At 40.0% G+C, this 19,366-nt stretch overlaps 1 protein-coding gene across 6 annotated transcripts in view; it reads left to right on the top strand.

Moving 5' to 3' along the window:
• TMEM45A (transmembrane protein 45A) overlaps positions 1-18,927 on the top strand; it is an 82,809-nt gene extending 63,882 nt beyond the window's left edge. For 5 of the 6 annotated variants that reach the window (XM_063661512.1, XM_063661515.1, XM_063661514.1 and 2 more), the window contains 2 exons: positions 7,715-7,860; positions 9,504-9,815. In XM_063661512.1, the coding sequence (XP_063517582.1) occupies positions 7,715-7,860; positions 9,504-9,654 (297 nt within the window). In that variant the 3' untranslated portion in view covers positions 9,655-9,815. Of the gene's footprint in view, positions 1-7,714; positions 7,861-9,503; positions 9,816-18,393 lie in introns of those variants that run through there. The other variant, XM_063661517.1, reaches the window with a different exon arrangement.
• Positions 18,928-19,366: the final 439 nt, after the last annotated feature.

Genomic DNA, 19,366 nt, shown 5'->3' on the forward strand with positions numbered 1-19,366 from the left:
TTAATTTCATTTATGTTCACACACACTGGCAGGAAATGAAGGTTTAGCCATAGTGACATTCCCACTACTGCACCCCTCTGAAACAAAACTGTCTAGAAACTTAGGTGAATATATTATGCTTCTAGTTGGTAAGTGTGGCATATGAACGTTTACAGCAAAACGTTGTCTTAAGCTAACAATATTATGTCGTGACTTGCTTTTCACCATATTACCATATTTTTTTCTCACCACTTCTCCATAAATGGTTAATATGTTAATACTTGTGCATGAACTGTGTATAGAGGGATTAGATAAAACATCCACCTAGACTCTTGGAACCATAAGTATGGAGATGTGAACTGAAGGAAACCAATACTCAGATTGGCCACTTTTTTTATCACACACATGTAAATGATTGGGTAATACGTAAATGGAGAGGGAATTTCCCTTCCAGCTTATTAGCAATGCTTTCTTTCCTGAACCACATCACAGTCAAAAATGCTTTCTCAATAACCTAGCCACATCATGCAATTTAAAAAAGAAAAAAAATCCTGCAAGCCCCTTTATTCCATGAATCATGTTTTCCCTGTGTCTCTGTGTGGGAGAATATTTCAAAAGCTCCCTTTGCACCTTCTCATTCCCAAGCTCCCTCCAGCCATCCTTACCGCCCAGGTGCAGGGACAATCAGGGAATGAGGAAGGTGCTCCTGCTGTCTTTGCTTCTTGTTTTTTTGGACAGTTGCTTCCACTGCATCTCCCAGCTCCACTAATCCCCCTAGGGATTCCTCCCATGACTACACAGATCCTGAGCCCAAATGAAAGCTCAGCCTTTGAAGGACAAAAGTTCATTTTTAAATGACAAAAAGGCCCAACTAAGCAGTAATGGTTTGAGGTCTGATGCGGCAGCAGATCAAACATTTGCTTAGGCTTTTATTGTTGAAATAAATGATTGGATAATCAGATAACAACAGGAAATTCAGACTTTGTTATAGGAAATTGGCCCCAGGCTTATTGCCTATTAGAGAAGATAATTATTTGAAATGTGATACTAATGAAGCTTAAACTAGTCGAAACCAGATGTTCAGGAATGGCATACAAGTTATAGCAAGAAAACCTTTTTTTTTTTGGCAGATTGAGGTTTTTTTTGGAATTTTATATAAGGAAATAAGACGACAAATAAAAGTGTGGTTTCTGTATTTAAAGGAAGATTTAATGAGTTGTGGCAGTTTCTAGCCTTAGTTTGGGCTTTCAGCTTTCCTAATTTATTTGTGTTTGGCCTAGAATGACTATGGAATGTTTCTATGGCTTTCACCGTAGTCACATCAGTTAACTCTGTTCGGTGGCCTCAGTCAAATCTTTAGCTTTCAGCATTAGGCTCTGAGGGTGCTAAAGAGATTGGCGATGGGAGGGGCTCCAGGTTTCTCTTCTCCTGATGTAAACAGCAAAAAGTTTGGTAGAATTAATGATGCCTAATGGAGGTGACTTGAGATTTTATTTTGGAGGCTCCAAAAAGCAATTATGAATATGGCATGCAGTGACAAGTCCCTGGGCCTGCAGTTTAGACCAACCTGAATCTGTATGCTAGCTTTACCACACTAACTATATGAATCACCATAGATATTATGTTCTGTGCCGTTAGGCTTACTCCCCCAACTATAAAATAGAAATATTAATAATATCGCATGGGGTTATTGGGAAAAATATATGCTATAACTTGACAATGCATGCTGTCCTGAGGAGAGGGCTGCTAATTTCAGAGGAAGGGGAGCAGAGGAAGCTTCCAGAAGAAGGTGAAAGATGGAAGAGAGTCACCAATGTGTCTAGGCTTAAGGTTTAGGTCAAGTGATACCCTTTTGCTTATTTTGAACTCAACTGTTGTATTAGTTTCCTAGGGCTGTAGTAACAGATCCCCACAAATTGGGTGACTTACAAGAGAAATTTATTCTTTTACTCTTCTGGAGACCAGAAATCTGAAATCAAGGTGTTGGCAGGGTTGGTTTTTTCTTGGGGTCCAGAGGGAGAATCTGTCCATGCTGTCCCATGCTGATCTCCTAGCCAACTGCCAGCCATCCTTGGCATTCCTTGGCTTGTGGCAGCAAGATTTCATTCTCTGCCTTTATTATCACAAGATATTATCACAAGATATTCCTGTATTTCTTTGTTTTCCTATGTCTTCACATGGCCTTCTTATAAGGATGCCAGTCTTTGGGTTTAGAGCCAACTCTAATCCAGTATGACTTCACCTTAACTTGATTACATCTGCAAATACTCTGTTTCCAAATACAATCACATTCAGAGATACTGGGAGTTAGGACTTCAACATATTGGCAGACACAATTTAACCCACTACAAATGCTAACTCTTATCTCTGGGAGCTGGAGCAGATCACTTCCCAACCTGGGGTGGGCAGGTCATGTGGATGGCATTGGAGGAATGTTGGCAGGACTGATGGATGGGATCTGGAGGGCTAGTCCATAGCTCTAAACACTCATCTTCCCTAAAATTCTCCTTTCTACACAGAATTTTTCTGTCAATTTCCATGAATTTGTTGTAAGAGGAAGGCATGAGACCCCAGCTTAGATAACTGGGCCTTTGAACTGGGAGTTGACTATGTGACTCAATTTTCTCTCTTGTTATTCCAAACAGTGAACATAGAGGACCTAGAAATTCTTGCCTTCTTCCAGGAGCTTCAGGGACCTGGGCTCTGGTCACTTTGGCTCCCACAGTGAGCTTTCCTAGCAGTATATAAAAGGGGTATTGCAAAACACTGATATGTCCAAAGCAACAGTCTAACCAGCAGGGTGGCATTTTCCATCTGCAGTTTCTGAGTATTGTGAGCTCATACCTCTAACTTAATGACTGATGTATCTTCTTCCACAGATGTTGACACATCTTGCCTTTAGAATATATCCATGTTCTAATGCAGAGGCCCCAGCCCTTGGTGGGTGAGGCACAGCGGCAGTGATGCAAACATTTTTGCAGCTGTTTGGGGATGGAGAGGCAAGGGTGTGCATTACTTAATTTTCCTGTCTCTAAAATAGACAATAACTGTATTCTGTCTCCTAGGATATAAAGAAGGGAAAGAGGAAGTTATTGTAAAATACCTTGCTAATTTCAACTAATAAGGTATTTTGGGAAACTGTATGACTCTGACATTGGTTGACAAATAAAATGCATTGGGCCAGGACAAAAATAGAAAACCTTGGTTGGATCACTCCACTTGATGAGGAAGGTAAACTGAATGATGAATCAACGGAGACTGCATGCTTCTGCTCATGTTTGCCATTTAGGAATACAGGCCTAATGTTGCCAGATAGTTCTATTTTTACAAAAAAGCTGAAAATGCAAACTTTTGTGTAATGTTTCCTAATTTTTTAAGTGTTGGCAACTAAAGCAAATTATTATTATTGTTTTTCTTTTTTTCCTTTGAGACAGAGTCTCACTCTGTGGCCCAGGCTGTGGGCCGGGAGTGCAGTGGCACGATCTCAGCTCACTGCTACCTTCACCTCCCGGGTTCAAGCGATTCTCCTGCCTCAGTCTCCCAAGAGCTGGGATTATAGGCACGTGCCACCAGGCCTAGCTAATTTTTTTGTATTCTTAGTAGAGATGGGGTTTCACCATGTTGCCCAGGCTGGTCTCAAACTCTTGACTTCAGCTGATCCACCTGCCTTGGCCTCCCAAAGTGCTGGGATTACAGGCATGAGCCACCACAGCCAGCCGCAAATTATTGTTTTAAATGTGCAGGCCAGAGAAAGCATGTCTGGGAATTAGAGATGTGGCTCAAGGGCCAACAGTCTGTTATTTGTGTTTTAATGGTAATAAAGTGCCATGTCCTCATGGGACCACCTTCCATCTCAGTACTGATTGTTCAAACCATATCAGAACTGCTGAGATGACTCAAACATCTTGTTATCCAGGTCACTGTCCTTCATATTGCCCCATATGGAAAGGCTATATGGTGAAAAGAGTATGGGTGGGAGAAAGAACATGGAGTTTTTGGAGCCAGAAACTACTGGTTTGGACCCCTACCGTAGTCATTCAGCCATTTTGTAATACTAGGGGAAGTTGTTGAAGTCCTTGAGTTCCAATCTTTTCCTATGACATACGAGGATGATGATGTCTTCTTCTTGAGGTTGTTTCAAGGGCTAAGAATTATTGTGACGTTTATGTATATGAGTGAGGATTACGTGACAAGCACATGGTGGTACCGCCATCTGTCAGCCAGTAGAAATGGAAGTTCTCTTTCCAATTAAAGGGAATCCAGAAATGGGAACAAGTGATTAAGGCACAAATCTTAGTTTTCCCTGACTTACTCTAATTATTTGAAATTTCAAACAGAAATGGAATTAATGTTTTATTCAATGTTGCACATGAAGTGTTTTTTTTTCTTGTAACATTTCATTTATTAGATGTGTAATCATGGGCAAATCACTAAAACACCCAATTTTATTATCTAGATAATAAGGATAATAATACATTAAAATGAGGGTAATAATACATCCTTGAAAAGGGCCATTGCAAGGAGACACCTAAGCACTGTAACTGACACATAGTCAGCCAATACATGGCAGACATTTGTAGGATTATTCGTTATATTGTCTTGGTTTTGAATTTCATTTAGTTCTAGAAACCTGAAATACATTCATCCATTTATCTATTATCTCTCTATCTACTTATTGTTTATTGGGATAAAATTTTCATAACATAACATTAACATTTTTAAAGTGTACAATTTAGTGGCATTTGGTATATTCACAATGTTGTGCCCCTGTCACCTCTATCTGTTCCAAAACATTTTTATCACCCCGAAAGGAAACCCTGGGTCCATAAAATAGTCACTCTTCCTTCTCTCCTCCTAGCCCTCAGAACCACTGGTCTGCTTTCTGTCTCTATGAATATTTGTCTAGTCTAGATATTTTATGTAATCAGAATCATAATATATGTGAACTTTTGTGTCTGGCTTCTTTTACTTAGTATAAATGTTTTCAAGTTTCATCCATGTTGTTGCATGTACTTCATTCCTTTTATGGTTGATTGATAGTCCATTGTATGCGTATACCACATTTTGCTTATCCATCATCGGTTTTCGAATATTTGGGTTGTTTTCATCTTTTGACTATTATTAATAGTTCTACTATGAACACTTGTGTACAAGTTTTGTTTGAATACCTATTTTCAGTTCTTTTGGGTAGAAGTGAAATTGCCAGGTCATATGGAATTCTATATTTAACTTCCTGAGGAATTGCAAAACTGTTGCCACAGTAGCTGCAGAATTTTATCCCAATAAAAAATTAGATAGATAGATAGATAAATGGATGAATGTATTTCAGGTTTCTAGAACTAAATGAAATTCAAAACCAAGATAATATCATGGATAATCCTACAAATGTCTACCATATATTGGCTATGTGTCAGTTACAGTGCTTGGGCCTTTCCTTGCAATGGCCCTTTTCGAGGATGTATTATTGTCCTCATTTTCATGTATTATTATCTTCATTATCCAGATAATCAAGATTATCCATTTTACATTCCCATCAGCAATATATAAGGATTTCAATTTCTCCATATCCTCACCAATATTTGTTATTTTTATTATTATTATTGCCAGCCTAATGAATAAAAAATGGTATCTCATTGTGGTTTTGATTTGCATTCCCCTGATGAACAATGATATCAATAATCTTTTCATGTGCTTATTGACCATTTGTATATTTTCTTTGGGGAAATGTTTCTTGAAGTCCTTTGCCCATTAAATTTTTTTGTTGTTGTTGAGTTTTAGGAATTCTTTTTATATTCTAGATATAATCTCTTGTCGGATATATGATTTGCAAATATTTTCTCTCACGCTGTGAGTTGTCTTTTCATTTTCTTAATAGTGTCCTTTGAAACACAAAAGTTAATTTTGATGAAGTCCAATTTATCTGTTTTCTTCTTTGGTTGATGGTGCTTTTGGTGTCATAGCTTAAAAAAAAATCAACAAATTTCAAGTGATGAAGCTTTCTCCCTATTCTAGGAATTTTGTGGTTTTAGCTCTCATATTTAGGTCTTTAATCCATTTTGAGTTAATTTTATAGATATATAATTTTATATGAGTTAATTTTATATATGAGGTAGGGGTCCAAATTCATTTTTTTGCATATGAATACCCGGTTATCTCAGCACCATTTGTTGAAGACTGTTCTTTCCCCATTGAATGGCTTTGGCACCGTTGACAAAAACCAATTGACCACAGACATATGAGTTTATTTCTGGACTCTCAATTTTATTTCATTGATCTAAATGTTTATCATTATGCCAGTACCACACTGTTGTTTTGATTACTGTAGCTCTGTAGTATTGAAGTCCTCCAGCTTTCTTTTTTAAGGTTGTTTTGGTTATTCTGGATCCCTTGCAATTCCATATGAATTACAGGATCAGCTTTTTCCATTTCTGCAAAAAAAAAAAAAAAAAAAGAACATTGGAATTTTGATGGCAATTGCATTGAATCTGTAGATTGCTTTGGGTGGTATTGTCATCTCAACAATATTAAGCTTCCAGTCTATGAATATGAGATAACTTTCCATTTATTTAGATCTCTTTTGATTTCTTTCAACAATGTTATGCAGATTTTGGTGTACAAGTCTTAAACCTCCTTGATTAAATTTATTCTTAAAGTATTTTATTCTTTTTAATGCTATTGTAGATGGAACTGTCTTCTTTTTCTTTTTCTTTTTTTTTTTGAGATGGAGACTCGCTCTGTCGCCCAGGCTGGAGTGCAGTGGCGCAATCTCGGCTCACTGCAAGCTCCGCCTCCCAGGTTCACGCCATTCTCCTGCCTCAGCCTCCCGAGTAGCTGGGACTACAGGCACCCACCACCATGCCCGGCTAATTTTTTTGTATTTTTAGTAGAGATGGGGTTTCACTGTGTTAGCCAGAATGGTCTTGATCTCCTGACCTCGTGATCCACCCACCTCGGCCTCCCAAAGTGCTGAGATTACAGGTGTGAGCCACCACGCCTGGCCAGAACTGTTTTCTTAATTTTATTTTTGAGTTCATTGCTTTTGTGTAGAAATACAGCTGTTTTGTATATTGATTTTGTATCCTGCTACTGTGCTAAACTCATTTATTAGCCCTAATAGTTTTTTATGGATTTTTAAAGGAATTTCTATATATAAGGTCATGTCATCTGTGAATGTAGATATTTTTGCCTCTTTCTTTCTAGTATGGATGCCTTTCATTTTTCTTAACGGCTTAATTACTCTAGTTAAATCTTAGCTTAATTGCTCTAGCTAAGATTTTCAGTACAACATTGAATAGAAGTGTGAAAGCAGACATCCATGTCTCGTTCCTGATATTGGGGGAAAGATTTCAGTCTTTTACCGTTAAATATAATGTTAACTGTGGGCATTTATTTATTTTAAAACCTTTTTATACTCCAATTTTGAAATAACAGAGTGAAACTGCACAATGTAGAAACCCAACACATTCTCTTAAAGTCCAGACATTCCTAGAGAGATGACTGTTTATATTTTTAAAACTGATCATTAAATGTCCTTTTAAAACTTTTATGAAAATATGACATATTAGAGACTCTCTATATTACTAAAACATGCAGCAAAACCTGATGTTTCATCTGTTACATCTTAGATAATTGGAGTTAACTTAGTTATTTACCTTGGAAGCAAGTATTTTGAAATGCAACATTTTTGGGAATGTGGTTGGTTATTTTAATATATGCTTTTTGTTCTAAATTACAGATTGGATTTGTCCTGTATCCCCCCAGTGGAGGTCCTGCATGGGATCTGATGGATCATGAAAATATTTTGTTTCTCACCATATGCTTTTGTTGGCATTATGCAGTAACCATTGTCATCGTTGGAATGAATTATGCTTTCATTACCTGGTAAGTTAGCAATTTCTGTTAATGGAAGTTCTGTTCCTTGGTATGTGATTATCAAGACTCAGTGGTATTGAATTTAAAATTCAAAAGGGGATTTCATTCCTTATCATCCCATAAGAGAGGGTAGCATAGCAGAATATTATCTGCAAACACAAAAATTCCCAGTAAAAAGAATAAATGCTGGTTTAAAGTTAGTCACTCAACAGTGCCTCAGCTGTGCCTCTGATGCTCACATTACCCTTCATCACACTCTTCTGTGCCTCCATGTCTCCACATATGCTATTTCCTCTCCTCTCTTCTGAATGGTTTCCCTCACCCCGCACTGCCTATAGTGAGTCCTCCATTTACCCATGTGTAGATACTTCAATTATAGCACTTCTTAAGCTTCGAGTCCTTTTTTGACCAACTTGTGTGTGTTCCATTAAATGTAGGTGTCTGCCTAATTTGACATTGACTAATATTTCTAAAAGTCAGATCCAGTTGAATACATTTTTTATAAGAACCCCGGTATAATGTTTCATAAGTGGGTAAGGAGCAGTAGAACAGAGTTATAAGAACACATATTTTTAGCTGTACTATTTATCAGCAGTATGACTTTGGGCCAATTGCTTAACCACATTAAGTACCAGTTTTGTTGTTTGTAAAATGGGGAAATAATAAGACCTAAATGAGATCAAGTATTTAAGCTTAGGACATAATAAGAGCTCAATAAATATTATTGTCTTGTTGTTCTTCCTCTTGTTATTCTTCTCCTCCTTCTCCTCTTCCTTATTCTTCTTTGGTATAAAAAAAAATGAATGTGATATGGACCCTACCCACGAGGAATTTTTAGTCTTATAATTAGGACTAAATTAGGGAGATGCACAATGAAAATACAGTGCAATAAACAGAAATAGTAGAAGAACAAAGCACTCTTGGAATTCAGGGGAGGCCTCTTTACAATTGAGAATGAAGCTGCAGCTTGAAGCATGAGCAGGAATAGAAAGGGGTGATCACAGTTCCTTTCTCTAAGGTGGTTAATGCTGAACCACAATTGGCTTGGCTGATTTCAATGACTAGGCATGAAGACTCCAGCACCTAATCCTTCAGACTTCAGTGCTGATTGAAATGTTCTGTATCTACAATGTCTAATACGGTAGTCACTAGCTATTGAGCACTTAAAATGTGGCTCATGCCACACTAATTTTATTAATTTAAATATCCATATATGTGTGGATAGTGGCTACTGTATTGGACACTACACATCTAGCAGGTTCTCCGATTCCTAAAATGTAGTAGCTACTGCTAGGCCCAGTGAGGTCCCAGCTAGAACCAACTTTCCACTCTTCTCTTTAGACATGGGCCCCAAGTCACCCCTCCTGCTCTGTGCTTCTTTGTGCCTCATTGCTGAAGCAGCTCTGGTGCTGAGGCACTGGGTGAAGAAATCATTCCTTTGTCTAGCTCTCAGCTATCTCTGTTCAGCTGCAGGTCAGCCCACTTTGATCTATAGTTGCTTCCTTCTAGAGGTCTACGTGCTTTGGGTACTAGGAAATTCCACCTTCTCATTCTGTTAGCCCCATTCAGTTCCTTGAAAGCATGTGCATGTGCTTCTTGTCAAGGCTGGCTCTGCCATTGAGTGAAACTTGGCTTCTCCCCTGTTGTTCTAGGCTGACTTCTGGGCCTCATCTCCTTAGGGGCTGGAAAGCCTTCAAGATCAGTGCCAGCATCCAAGGAAATGCTCTTCCTCATGTCAGCTCCCCTCCAGAGCCAAAAGAAGACTACTGTCTCTTCCTGTTTCAAAACGCTTCATACCCCTAATGGGCCTCTTATCCACTTATAGTACTCTGGAGACTGGACACTCCATTTTTTATTCTCCAACCTTCCCCTCTACCCCCAACACATATTATCCTAATCTTTCTGACCATGCAGTTCCCTCCACCTGGCATATTCACATTAAATGCACGTCTTTTCTATGAAAACTTCTGTGATGACTCTAGCTCTTGCTCATCTCCCTTTAAGAGTTTTTACAGCCCGTTGTCTTCACCATGCATTTTAACAATTGGGATCTCTCTTGTGATGTTCACTATTAGCTCATGTGGGTTAGTCTTATCTACTGGCTAGATTGTGTCTCCTTGAGTATGAGACCTTTTCCATATTGCCCACACCTCTTGGCACATTGCCAAACATATAGTAAATTCTCAATAAACCCTTGTTTGCTGTTTTAATAGATAATAGATCTATGTTGCAGAGCTATGTAAATATAGGCTTCATTTGTTTTGAAATCATGTTTTATATACTTTTCAATTTTGCTCTCATATTGCTCTTGAAAAGATAAGACCAAGGGTTAAATTTTCTGATATATTTTGGTATAAACTTAAGCAATAGCTTAAGTTAGTTCCACAGAACTATTTCAAAAACCCCTCTCAGAGCACAAGTAAAGGCATTACATATTGATACAGGCAGGCCAGACCTTCATCAGAAAAGATATAGCAGAAAATAAGGGTAAAGATGCAGGTAGACTGGTGAAGTTTTTATTTGTGAAGAGTGATATTGGTGATTTGGCTTATCAAATTTGTTTGCATATTCCTATGTATTTCTGGGAGTTAACTATGCTTTGTTGATATGGTCACAGCACAATGCCTTTATAATAATGATGCACAGGAAAGCTTTGCCTAGTTCTTATGACATACTCTTTCTCACATCAGAGAAGTGGAGAGCCTGCTAAGCTTCAGCTGCTAATCAGTGTCACATCTTCCAGTGTCAAAAATTATAATCCGTGCTTCCCCCAGGCCTATGGATTCTCTTTTTTTTCTTTCTTTTTTTTTTTTTTTTTGAGATGGAGTCTTGCTCTGTCGCCCAGGCTGGAGTGCAGTGGCGTGATCTCAGCTCACTGCAACCTCCACCTCCTGGACTCAGGAGATTCTCTTGCCTCAGCCTCCTGAGTAGCTGGGATTACAGGCATGTGCCACCATGGCCAGCTAATTTTGTATTTTTAGTAGAGATGGAGTTTTGCCATGTTGGCCAGTCTGGTCTCGAACTCTTGACCTCAGGCAATCTGCCCGCCTTGCCTCCCACAGTGCTGGGATTATAGGCATGAGCCACCATGCCCAGCCCAGATTCTCTTAAACTATGAAAACAGTCACCAGGATGGAGGGTACTTCTTTGAGCTTCTTAATTCATCATGGCAGAGGCATCACATGCAGTTGAACAGCTTGTCCCCTGCACAAAAGCTCCCCCTGGAAGGGGCTAGTAGCAAGAAGTAGGGGCTGAATTTAGCCCAGACTTGACGTGGGCCTTGACTTGGGCTGCCAACCCTAGAGGCAGACTTCATGCACTTCCTTTATATGATATAGCACCTGTTTGCAATACACAGTTAGATGTGGCTTTTATGGAGGAACTCAACTGAGCTTGGTTTCATCTGGGCTTGCCACAGCCCAGCGATTCTCTTAATTGTTTTAGAAATGATCAAATTTGGCTGGGCACGGTGGCTCATGCCTATAATCTGAGCATTTTGGGAGGCTGAGGCGGGCAGATCACTTGAGTTCAGGAGTTCGAGGCCATCCTGACCAACATGGTGAAACCCCTTGTCTACTAAAAATATAAAAAAATTTGGCTGGGGAGGAGCCAAGATGGCCGAATAGGAACAGCTCTGGTCTACAGCTCCCAGTGTGAGCGACGCAGAAGACGGGTGATATCTGCATTTCCATCTGAGGTACCGGGTTCATCTCACTAGGGAGTGCCAGACAATGGGCGCAGGACAGTGGGTGCAGTGCACCGTGCGCCAGCTGAAGCAGGGCGAGGCATTGCGAGGCATTGAAGCAGGGCGAGGCATTGCGCAAGGGGTTAGGAAGTTCCCTTTCCTGGTCAAGGAAAGGGGTGACAGACGGCACCTGGAAAATTGGGCCACTCCCACCCGAATACTGTGCTTTTCCCACGGGCTTAGGAAACAGCACACCAGGAGATTACATCCTGCACCTGGCTCGGAGGGTCCTATGCCCACGGAGTCTCGCTGATTGCTAGCACAGCAGTCTGAGATCAAACTGCAAGGCGGCAGCGAGGCTGGGGGAGGGGCGCCCGCCATTGCCCAGGCTCGCTTAGGTAAACAAAGCAGCCGGGAAGCTTGAACTGGGTGGAGCCCGCCACAGCTCAAGGAGGCCTGCCTGCCTCTGTAGGCTCCACCTTTGGGGGCAGGGCACAGACAAAGATAGCAGTAACCTCTGCAGACTTGAATGTCCCTGTCTGACAGCTTTGAGGAGAGCAGTGGTTCTCCCAGCACGCAGCTGGAGATCTGAGAACGGGCAGACTGTCTCCTCAAGTGGGTCCCTGACCCCTGACCCCCGAGCAGCCTAACTGGGAGGCACCCCCCAGTAGGGGCAGACTGACACCTCACACGGCCGGGTACTCCTTTGAGACAAAACTTCCAGAGGAATGATCAGACAGCAGCATTCGCAGATCACGAAAATCCGCGGTTTTGCAGACACCGCTGCTGATACCCAGGCAAACAGGGTCTGGAGTGGACCTCTAGCAAACTCCAACAGACCTGCAGCTGAGGGTCCTGTCTGTTAGAAGGAAAACTAACAAACAGAAAGGACATCCACACCAAAAACCCACCCGTACAACACCATCATTAAAGACCAAAAGTAGATAAAACCACAAAGGTGGGGAAAAAACAGAGCAGAAAAACTGGAAACTCTAAAAAGCAGAGCGCCTCTCCTCCTCCAAAGGAACGCAGTTCCTCACCAGCAATGGAACAAAGCTGAGCGGAGAATGACTTTGACGAGTTGAGAGAAGAAGGCTTCAGACGATCAAACTACTCCAAGCTACAGGAGGAAATTCAAACCAAAGGCAAAGAAGTTGAAAACTTTGAAAAAACTTTTGATGAATGTATAACTAGAATAACCAATACAGAGAAGTGCTTAAAGGAGCTGATGGAGCTGAAAGCCAAGGCTCGAGAACTACGTGAAGAATGCAGAAGCCTCAAGAGCTGATGTGACCAACTGGAAGAAAGGGTATCAGTGATGGAAGGTGAAATGAATGTAATGAAGCAAGAGGGAAGTTTAGAGAAAAAAGAATAAAAACCTCCAAGAAATATGGGACTATGTGAAAAGATCAAATCTGTGTCTGATTGGTGTACCTGAAAGTGACGGGGAGAATGGAACCAAGTTGGAAAACACTCTGCAGGATATTATCCAGGAGAACTTCCCCAATCTAGCAAGGCAGGCCAACATTCAGATTCAGGAAATACAGAGAACACCACAAAGATACTCCTCGAGAAGAGCAACTCCAAGACACATAATTGTCAGATTCACCAAAGTTGAAATGAAGGAAAAAATGTTAAGGGCAGCCAGAGAGAAAGGTCGGGTTACCCACAAAGGGAAGCCCATCAGACTAACAGCAGATCTCTTGGCAGAAACTCTACAAGCCAGAAGAGAGTGGGGACCAATATTCAACATTCTTAAAGAAAAGAATTTTCAACCCAGAATTTCATATCGAGCCAAACTAAGCTTCATGAGTGAAGGAGAAATAAAATACTTTACAGACAAGCAAATGCTGAGAGATTTTGTCACCACCAGGCCTGCCCTAAAAGAGCTCCTGAAGGAAACACTAAACATGGAAAGGCACAACCAGTACCAGCTGCTGCAAAATCATGCCAAAATGTAAAGACCATCGAGACTAGGAAGAAACTGCATCAACTAACGAGCAAAATAACCAGCTAACATCATAATGACAGGATCAAATTCACACATAATAATATTAACTTTAAATGTAAATGGACTAAATGCTCCAATTAAAAGACACAGACTGGCAAACTGGATAAAGGGTAAGACCCATCAGTGTGCTGTATTCAGGAAACCCATCTCACATGCAGAGACACACATAGGCTCAAAATAAAAGGATGGAGAAAGATCTACTAAGCAAATGGAAAACAAAAAAAGGCAGGTAATCCTAGTCTCTGATAAAACAGACTTTAAACCAACAAAGATCAAAAGAGACAAAGAAGGCCATTACATAATGGTAAAGGGATAAATTCAACAAGAAGAGCTAACTATCCTAAATATATATGCACCCAATACAGGAGCACCCAGATTCATAAAGCAAGTCCTTAGTGACCTACAAAGAGACTTAGACTCCCACACAATAATAATGGGAGACTTTAACACCCCACTGTCAACATTAGACAGATCAACGAGACAGAAAGTTAACAAGGATATCCAGGAATTGAACTCAGCCCTGCACCAAGCAGACCTAATAGACATCTACAGAACTCTCCAACTCAAATCAACAGAATAAACATTTTTTTTTAAGCACCACACCACAACTATTCCAAAATTGACCACATAGTTGGAAGTAAAGCACTCCTCAGCAAATGTAAAAGAACAGAAATTATAACCAACTGTCTCTCAGACCACAGTGCAATCAAACTAGAACTCAGGATTAAGAAACTCACTCAAAACCGCTCAACTACATGGAAACTGAACAACCTGCTCCTGAATGACTACTGGGTACATAAGGAAATGAAGGCAGAAATAAAGATGTTCTTTGAAACCAACGAGAACAAAGACACAACATACCAGAATCTCTGGGACACATTCAAAGCAGCGTGTAGAGGGAAATTTATAGCACTAAATGCCCACGAGAGAAAGCAGAAAAGATCCAAAATCGACACCCTAACATCACAATTAAAAGAACTAGAAAAGCAAGAGCAAACACATTCAAAAGCTAGCAGAAGGCAAGAAATGACTAAAATCAGAGCAGAACTGAAGGAAATAGAGACAAAAAAAAAAAAACCCTTAAAAAAATCAATGAATCCAGGAGCTGGTTTTTTGAAAGGATCAACAAAATTGATAGACCGCTAGCAAGACTAATAAAGAAAAAAAGAGAGAAGAATCAAATAGACGCAATAAAAAATGACAAAGGGGATATCACCACTGATCCCACAGAAATACAAACTACCATCAGAGAATACTATAAACACCTCTATGCAAATAAACTAGAAAATCTAGAAGAAATGGATAAATTCCTCGACACATACACTCTCCCAAGACTAAACCAGGAAGAAGTTGAATCTCTGAATAGACCAATAACAGGATCTGAAATTGTGGCAATAATCAATAGCTTACCGACCAAAAAGAGTCCAGGACCAGATGGATTCACAACCGAATTCTACCAGAGGTACAAGGAGGAACTGGTACCATTCCTTCTGAAACTATTCCAGTCAATAGAAAAAGAGGGAATCCTCCCTAACTCATTTTATGAGGCCAGCATCATCCTGATACCAAAGCTGGGTGGAGACACAACCAAAAAAGAGAATTTTAGACCAATATCCTTGATGAACATTGATGCAAAAATCCTCAATAAAATACTGGCAAACCAAATCCAGTAGCACATCGAAAAGCTTATCCACCATGATCAAGTGGGCTTCATCCCTGGGATGCAAGGCTGGTTCAATATATGCAAATCAATAAATGTAATCCAGCCTATAAACAGAACCAAAGACAAAAACCACATGATTATCTCAATAGATGCAGAAAAGGCCTTTGACAAAATTCAACAACCCTTCATGCTAAAAACTCTCAATAAATTAGGTATTGACGGGATGTATCTCAAAATAATAAGAGCTATCTATGACAAACCCACAGCCAATATCATACCGAATGGGCAAAAACTGGAAGCATTCCTTTTGAAAACTGGCACAAGACAGGGCTGCCCTCTCTCACCACTCCTATTCAACATAGTGTTGGAAGTTCTGGCCAGGGCAATCAGGCAGGAGAAGGAAATAAAGGGTATTCAATTAGGAAAAGAGGAAATCAAATTGTCCCTGTTTGCAGACGACATGATTGTATATCTAGAAAACCCCATTGTCTCAGCCCAAAATCTCCTTAAGCTGATAAGCAACTTCAGCAAAGTCTCAGGATACAAAATCAATGTACAAAAATCACAAGCATTCTTATACACCAATAACAGACAAACAGAGAGCCAAATCATGAGTGAACTCCCATTCACAATTGCTTCAAAGAGAATAAAATACTTAGGAATCCAACTTACAAGGGACGTGAAGGACCTCTTCAAGGAGAACTACAAACCACTGCTCAATGAAATAAAAGAGGATACAAACAAATGGAAGAACATTCCATGCTCATGGGTAGGAAGAATCAATATCGTGAAAATGGCCATACTGCCCAAGGTAATTTATAGATTCAGTGCGATCCCCATCAAGCTACCAATGACTTTCTTCACAGAATTGGAAAAAACTACTTTAAAGTTCATATGGAATCAAAAAAGAGCCCGCATCGCCAAGTCAATCCTAAGCCAAAAGAACAAAGCTGGAGGCATCACACTACCTGACTTCAAACTATACTACAAGGCTACAGTAACCAAAACAGCATGGTACTGGTACCAAAACAGAGATATAGATCAATGGAACAGAATAGAGCCCTCAGAAATAACGCCGCATATCTACAACTATCTGATCTTTGACAAACCTGAGAAAAACAAGCAACGGGGAAAGGATTCCCTATTTAATAAATGGTGCTGGGAAAACTGGCTAGCCATATGTAGAAAGCTGAAATTGGATCCCTTCCTTACACCTTATACAAAAATTAATTCAAGATGGATTAAAGACCATCTTTAATTTAGACCTAAACCATAATTTAGACCTAAAACCATAAAAACCCTAGAAGAAAACCTAGGCAATACCATTCAGGACATAGGCATGGGCAAGGACTTCATGTCTAAAACACAAAAAGCAATGGCAACAAAAGCCAAAATTGACAAATGGGATCTAATTAAACTAAAGAGCTTCTGCACAGCAAAAGAAACTACCATCAGAATGAACAGGCAACCTACAAAATGGGAGAAAAATTTCACAACCTACTCATCTGACAAAGGGCTAATATCCAGAATCTACAATGAACTCAAACAAATTTACAAGAAAAAACCAAACAATCCCATCAACAAGTGGGCAAAGGATATGAACAGACACTTCTCAAAAGAAGACATTTATGCAGCCAAAAGACACATGAAAAAATGCTCATCATCACTGGTCATCAGAGAAATGCAAATCAAAACCACAATGAGATACTGTCTCACACCAGTTAGAATGGCATCATTAAAAGGTCAGGAAACATCAGGTGCTGGAGAGGATGTGGAGAAATAGGAACATTTTTACACTGTTGGTGGGACTATAAACAGGTTCAACCATTGTGGAAGTCAGTGTGGTGATTCCTCAGGGATCTGGAACTAGAAATACCATTTGACCCAGCCATCCCATTACTGGGTATATACCCAAAGGATTATAAATCATGCTGCTATAAAGACACATGTGCATGTATGTTTATTACGGCACTATTCACAATAACAAAGACTTGGAACCAACACAAATGTCCAACAATGATAGACTGGATTAAGAAAATGTGGCACATATATACCATGGAATACTATGCAGCCATAAAAAATGATGAGTTCATGTCCTTTGTAGGGACATGGATGAAATTGGAAATCATCATTCTCAGTAAACTATCACAAGGACAGAAACCCAAACACCGCATGTTCTCACTCATAGATGGGAATTGAACAATGAGAACACATGGACACAGGAAGGGGAACATCACACTCTGGGGACTGTTGTGGGGTGAGGGGTAGGGGGAGGGATAGCATTAGGAGATATACCTAATGTTAAATGACGAGTTAATGGGTGCAGCACACCAGCATGGCACATGTATATATATGTAACTAACCTACACACTGTGCACATGTACCCTAAAACTTAAAGTATAATAATAATTAAAAAAAAAGTTGGCTTGGCGCGGTGGCTCATGCCTGTAAACCCAGCACTTTGGGAGGCCAAGGCAGGTGGATCACGAGGTCAGGAGTTCAAGATCAGCCTGGCCCAGATGGTGAAACCCCACCTCTATTAAAAATACAAAAAAATTAGCTGGGCGTGGTGGTGGGCGCCTGTAATCCCAGCTACTTGGGAGGCTGAGGCAGAGAATTGCTTGAACCCGGGAAGCAGAGGTTGCAGTGAGCTGAGATTGTGCCACTGCACTCCAGCCTCCAGCCTGGATGACACAGCAAAACTCCGTCTCAAAAAAAAAAAGAAAATTAGCTGGGTGTGATGATACATGCCTCTAATTCCAGCTACTCAGCAGGCTGAGGCAGGAGGATTGCTTGAACCTGGGAGGTGGAGGTTGTAGTGAGCCAAGATTGCGCCACTGCACTCCAGCCTGGGTGACAGAGCAAGACTCTGTCTCATAAAAAAAAAAAAAAAAGAAAAGAAAAAGAAAAAAAGAAAAAGAAATGATCAAAGTTATCTTCTGATGCCTAATTAAACAATGATGCAATACATTGGAAAGCCACATTGTATCTGTTTACTTATACCCTGCTTTAATCCACAAAAATTTTCAGGCAGCTCCAAAGCCAAATAAAAGTAGTTTTCCTTTTTGGGTTGCCTTCTCCAGTTGCCCAAATAATCTATACTTTGTGGTATAATAGGTGCATATTGCTCTGGGTTTCTATTTTAAACACCGTCTTACTTGAGATGTTTTTCTTTCTCCTCAGGTTGGTTAAATCTAGACTTAAGAGGCTCTGCTCCTCAGAAGTTGGACTTCTGAAAAATGCTGAACGAGAACAAGAATCAGAAGAAGAAATGTGACTTTGATGAGCTTCCAGTTTTTCTAGATAAACCTTTTCTTTTTTACATTGTCTTTGTTCTTGGTTTTGTTTCTTGATCTTTTGTTTGGAGAACAGCTGGCTAAGGATGATCTAAGTGTACTGTTTGCATTTCCAATTTGGTTAAAGTATTTGAATTTAAATATTTTATTTTTAGTTTTGAAAATATTTTGGGTGATACTTTCATTTTGCACATCATGCACATCATGGTATTCAGGGGCTAGAATGATTTTTTTCCAGATTATCTAAAGTTGGATGCCCACACTATGAAAAAAATATTTGTTTTATTTGCCTTATAGATATTCTCAAGGTTGCTGGGCTTGCTACTATTTGTAACTCCTTGACCATGGAATTACACTTGTTTATCTTGTTGCTGCAATGAGGAATAAATGAATGTATGTATTTTGGTGCAGACACCTGAAATCTTTGTTTTTGTTATTTAGCTGCACTCCTCTTTTATATCATGCAGAAGAAGCTGCAGGACACAGAAATTCTTTTTTGTGAGACATCTCTATAGCACCTGAGTTTTCCACAGGGAATAGTAGTCCAGAAGTCTTCCTAGGGTGTGTGATCTTTCAGAGAAGATAAAAGGGAAGATCCCTAGGACACATGGATGCAAAGCCACGAGAGACTGGGAAAGAAGGACTGGGGTGTTGCCCATAAGAGTAAAAAGTCATCACGCACCAGAGCATGGCCACCACACCATCCCCTCTGTTACAATAGGTGAAAGGTTAAAACCAGGAAAAGCCTTTTATGGAATGCTTGGGTAAAAAGTCAGAACTCTTACCTTCTCTGTGATCTAAGTAGCCTGCCAGTGGAGAGTCAAGAAATCTTGTTTCTGATTCTGGCTCTACCATTAACC

This window comes from Pongo pygmaeus, chromosome 2 (assembly GCF_028885625.2).
Source record: "Pongo pygmaeus isolate AG05252 chromosome 2, NHGRI_mPonPyg2-v2.0_pri, whole genome shotgun sequence".
In the NCBI taxonomy this organism is placed as follows: domain Eukaryota; kingdom Metazoa; phylum Chordata; class Mammalia; order Primates; family Hominidae; genus Pongo; species Pongo pygmaeus.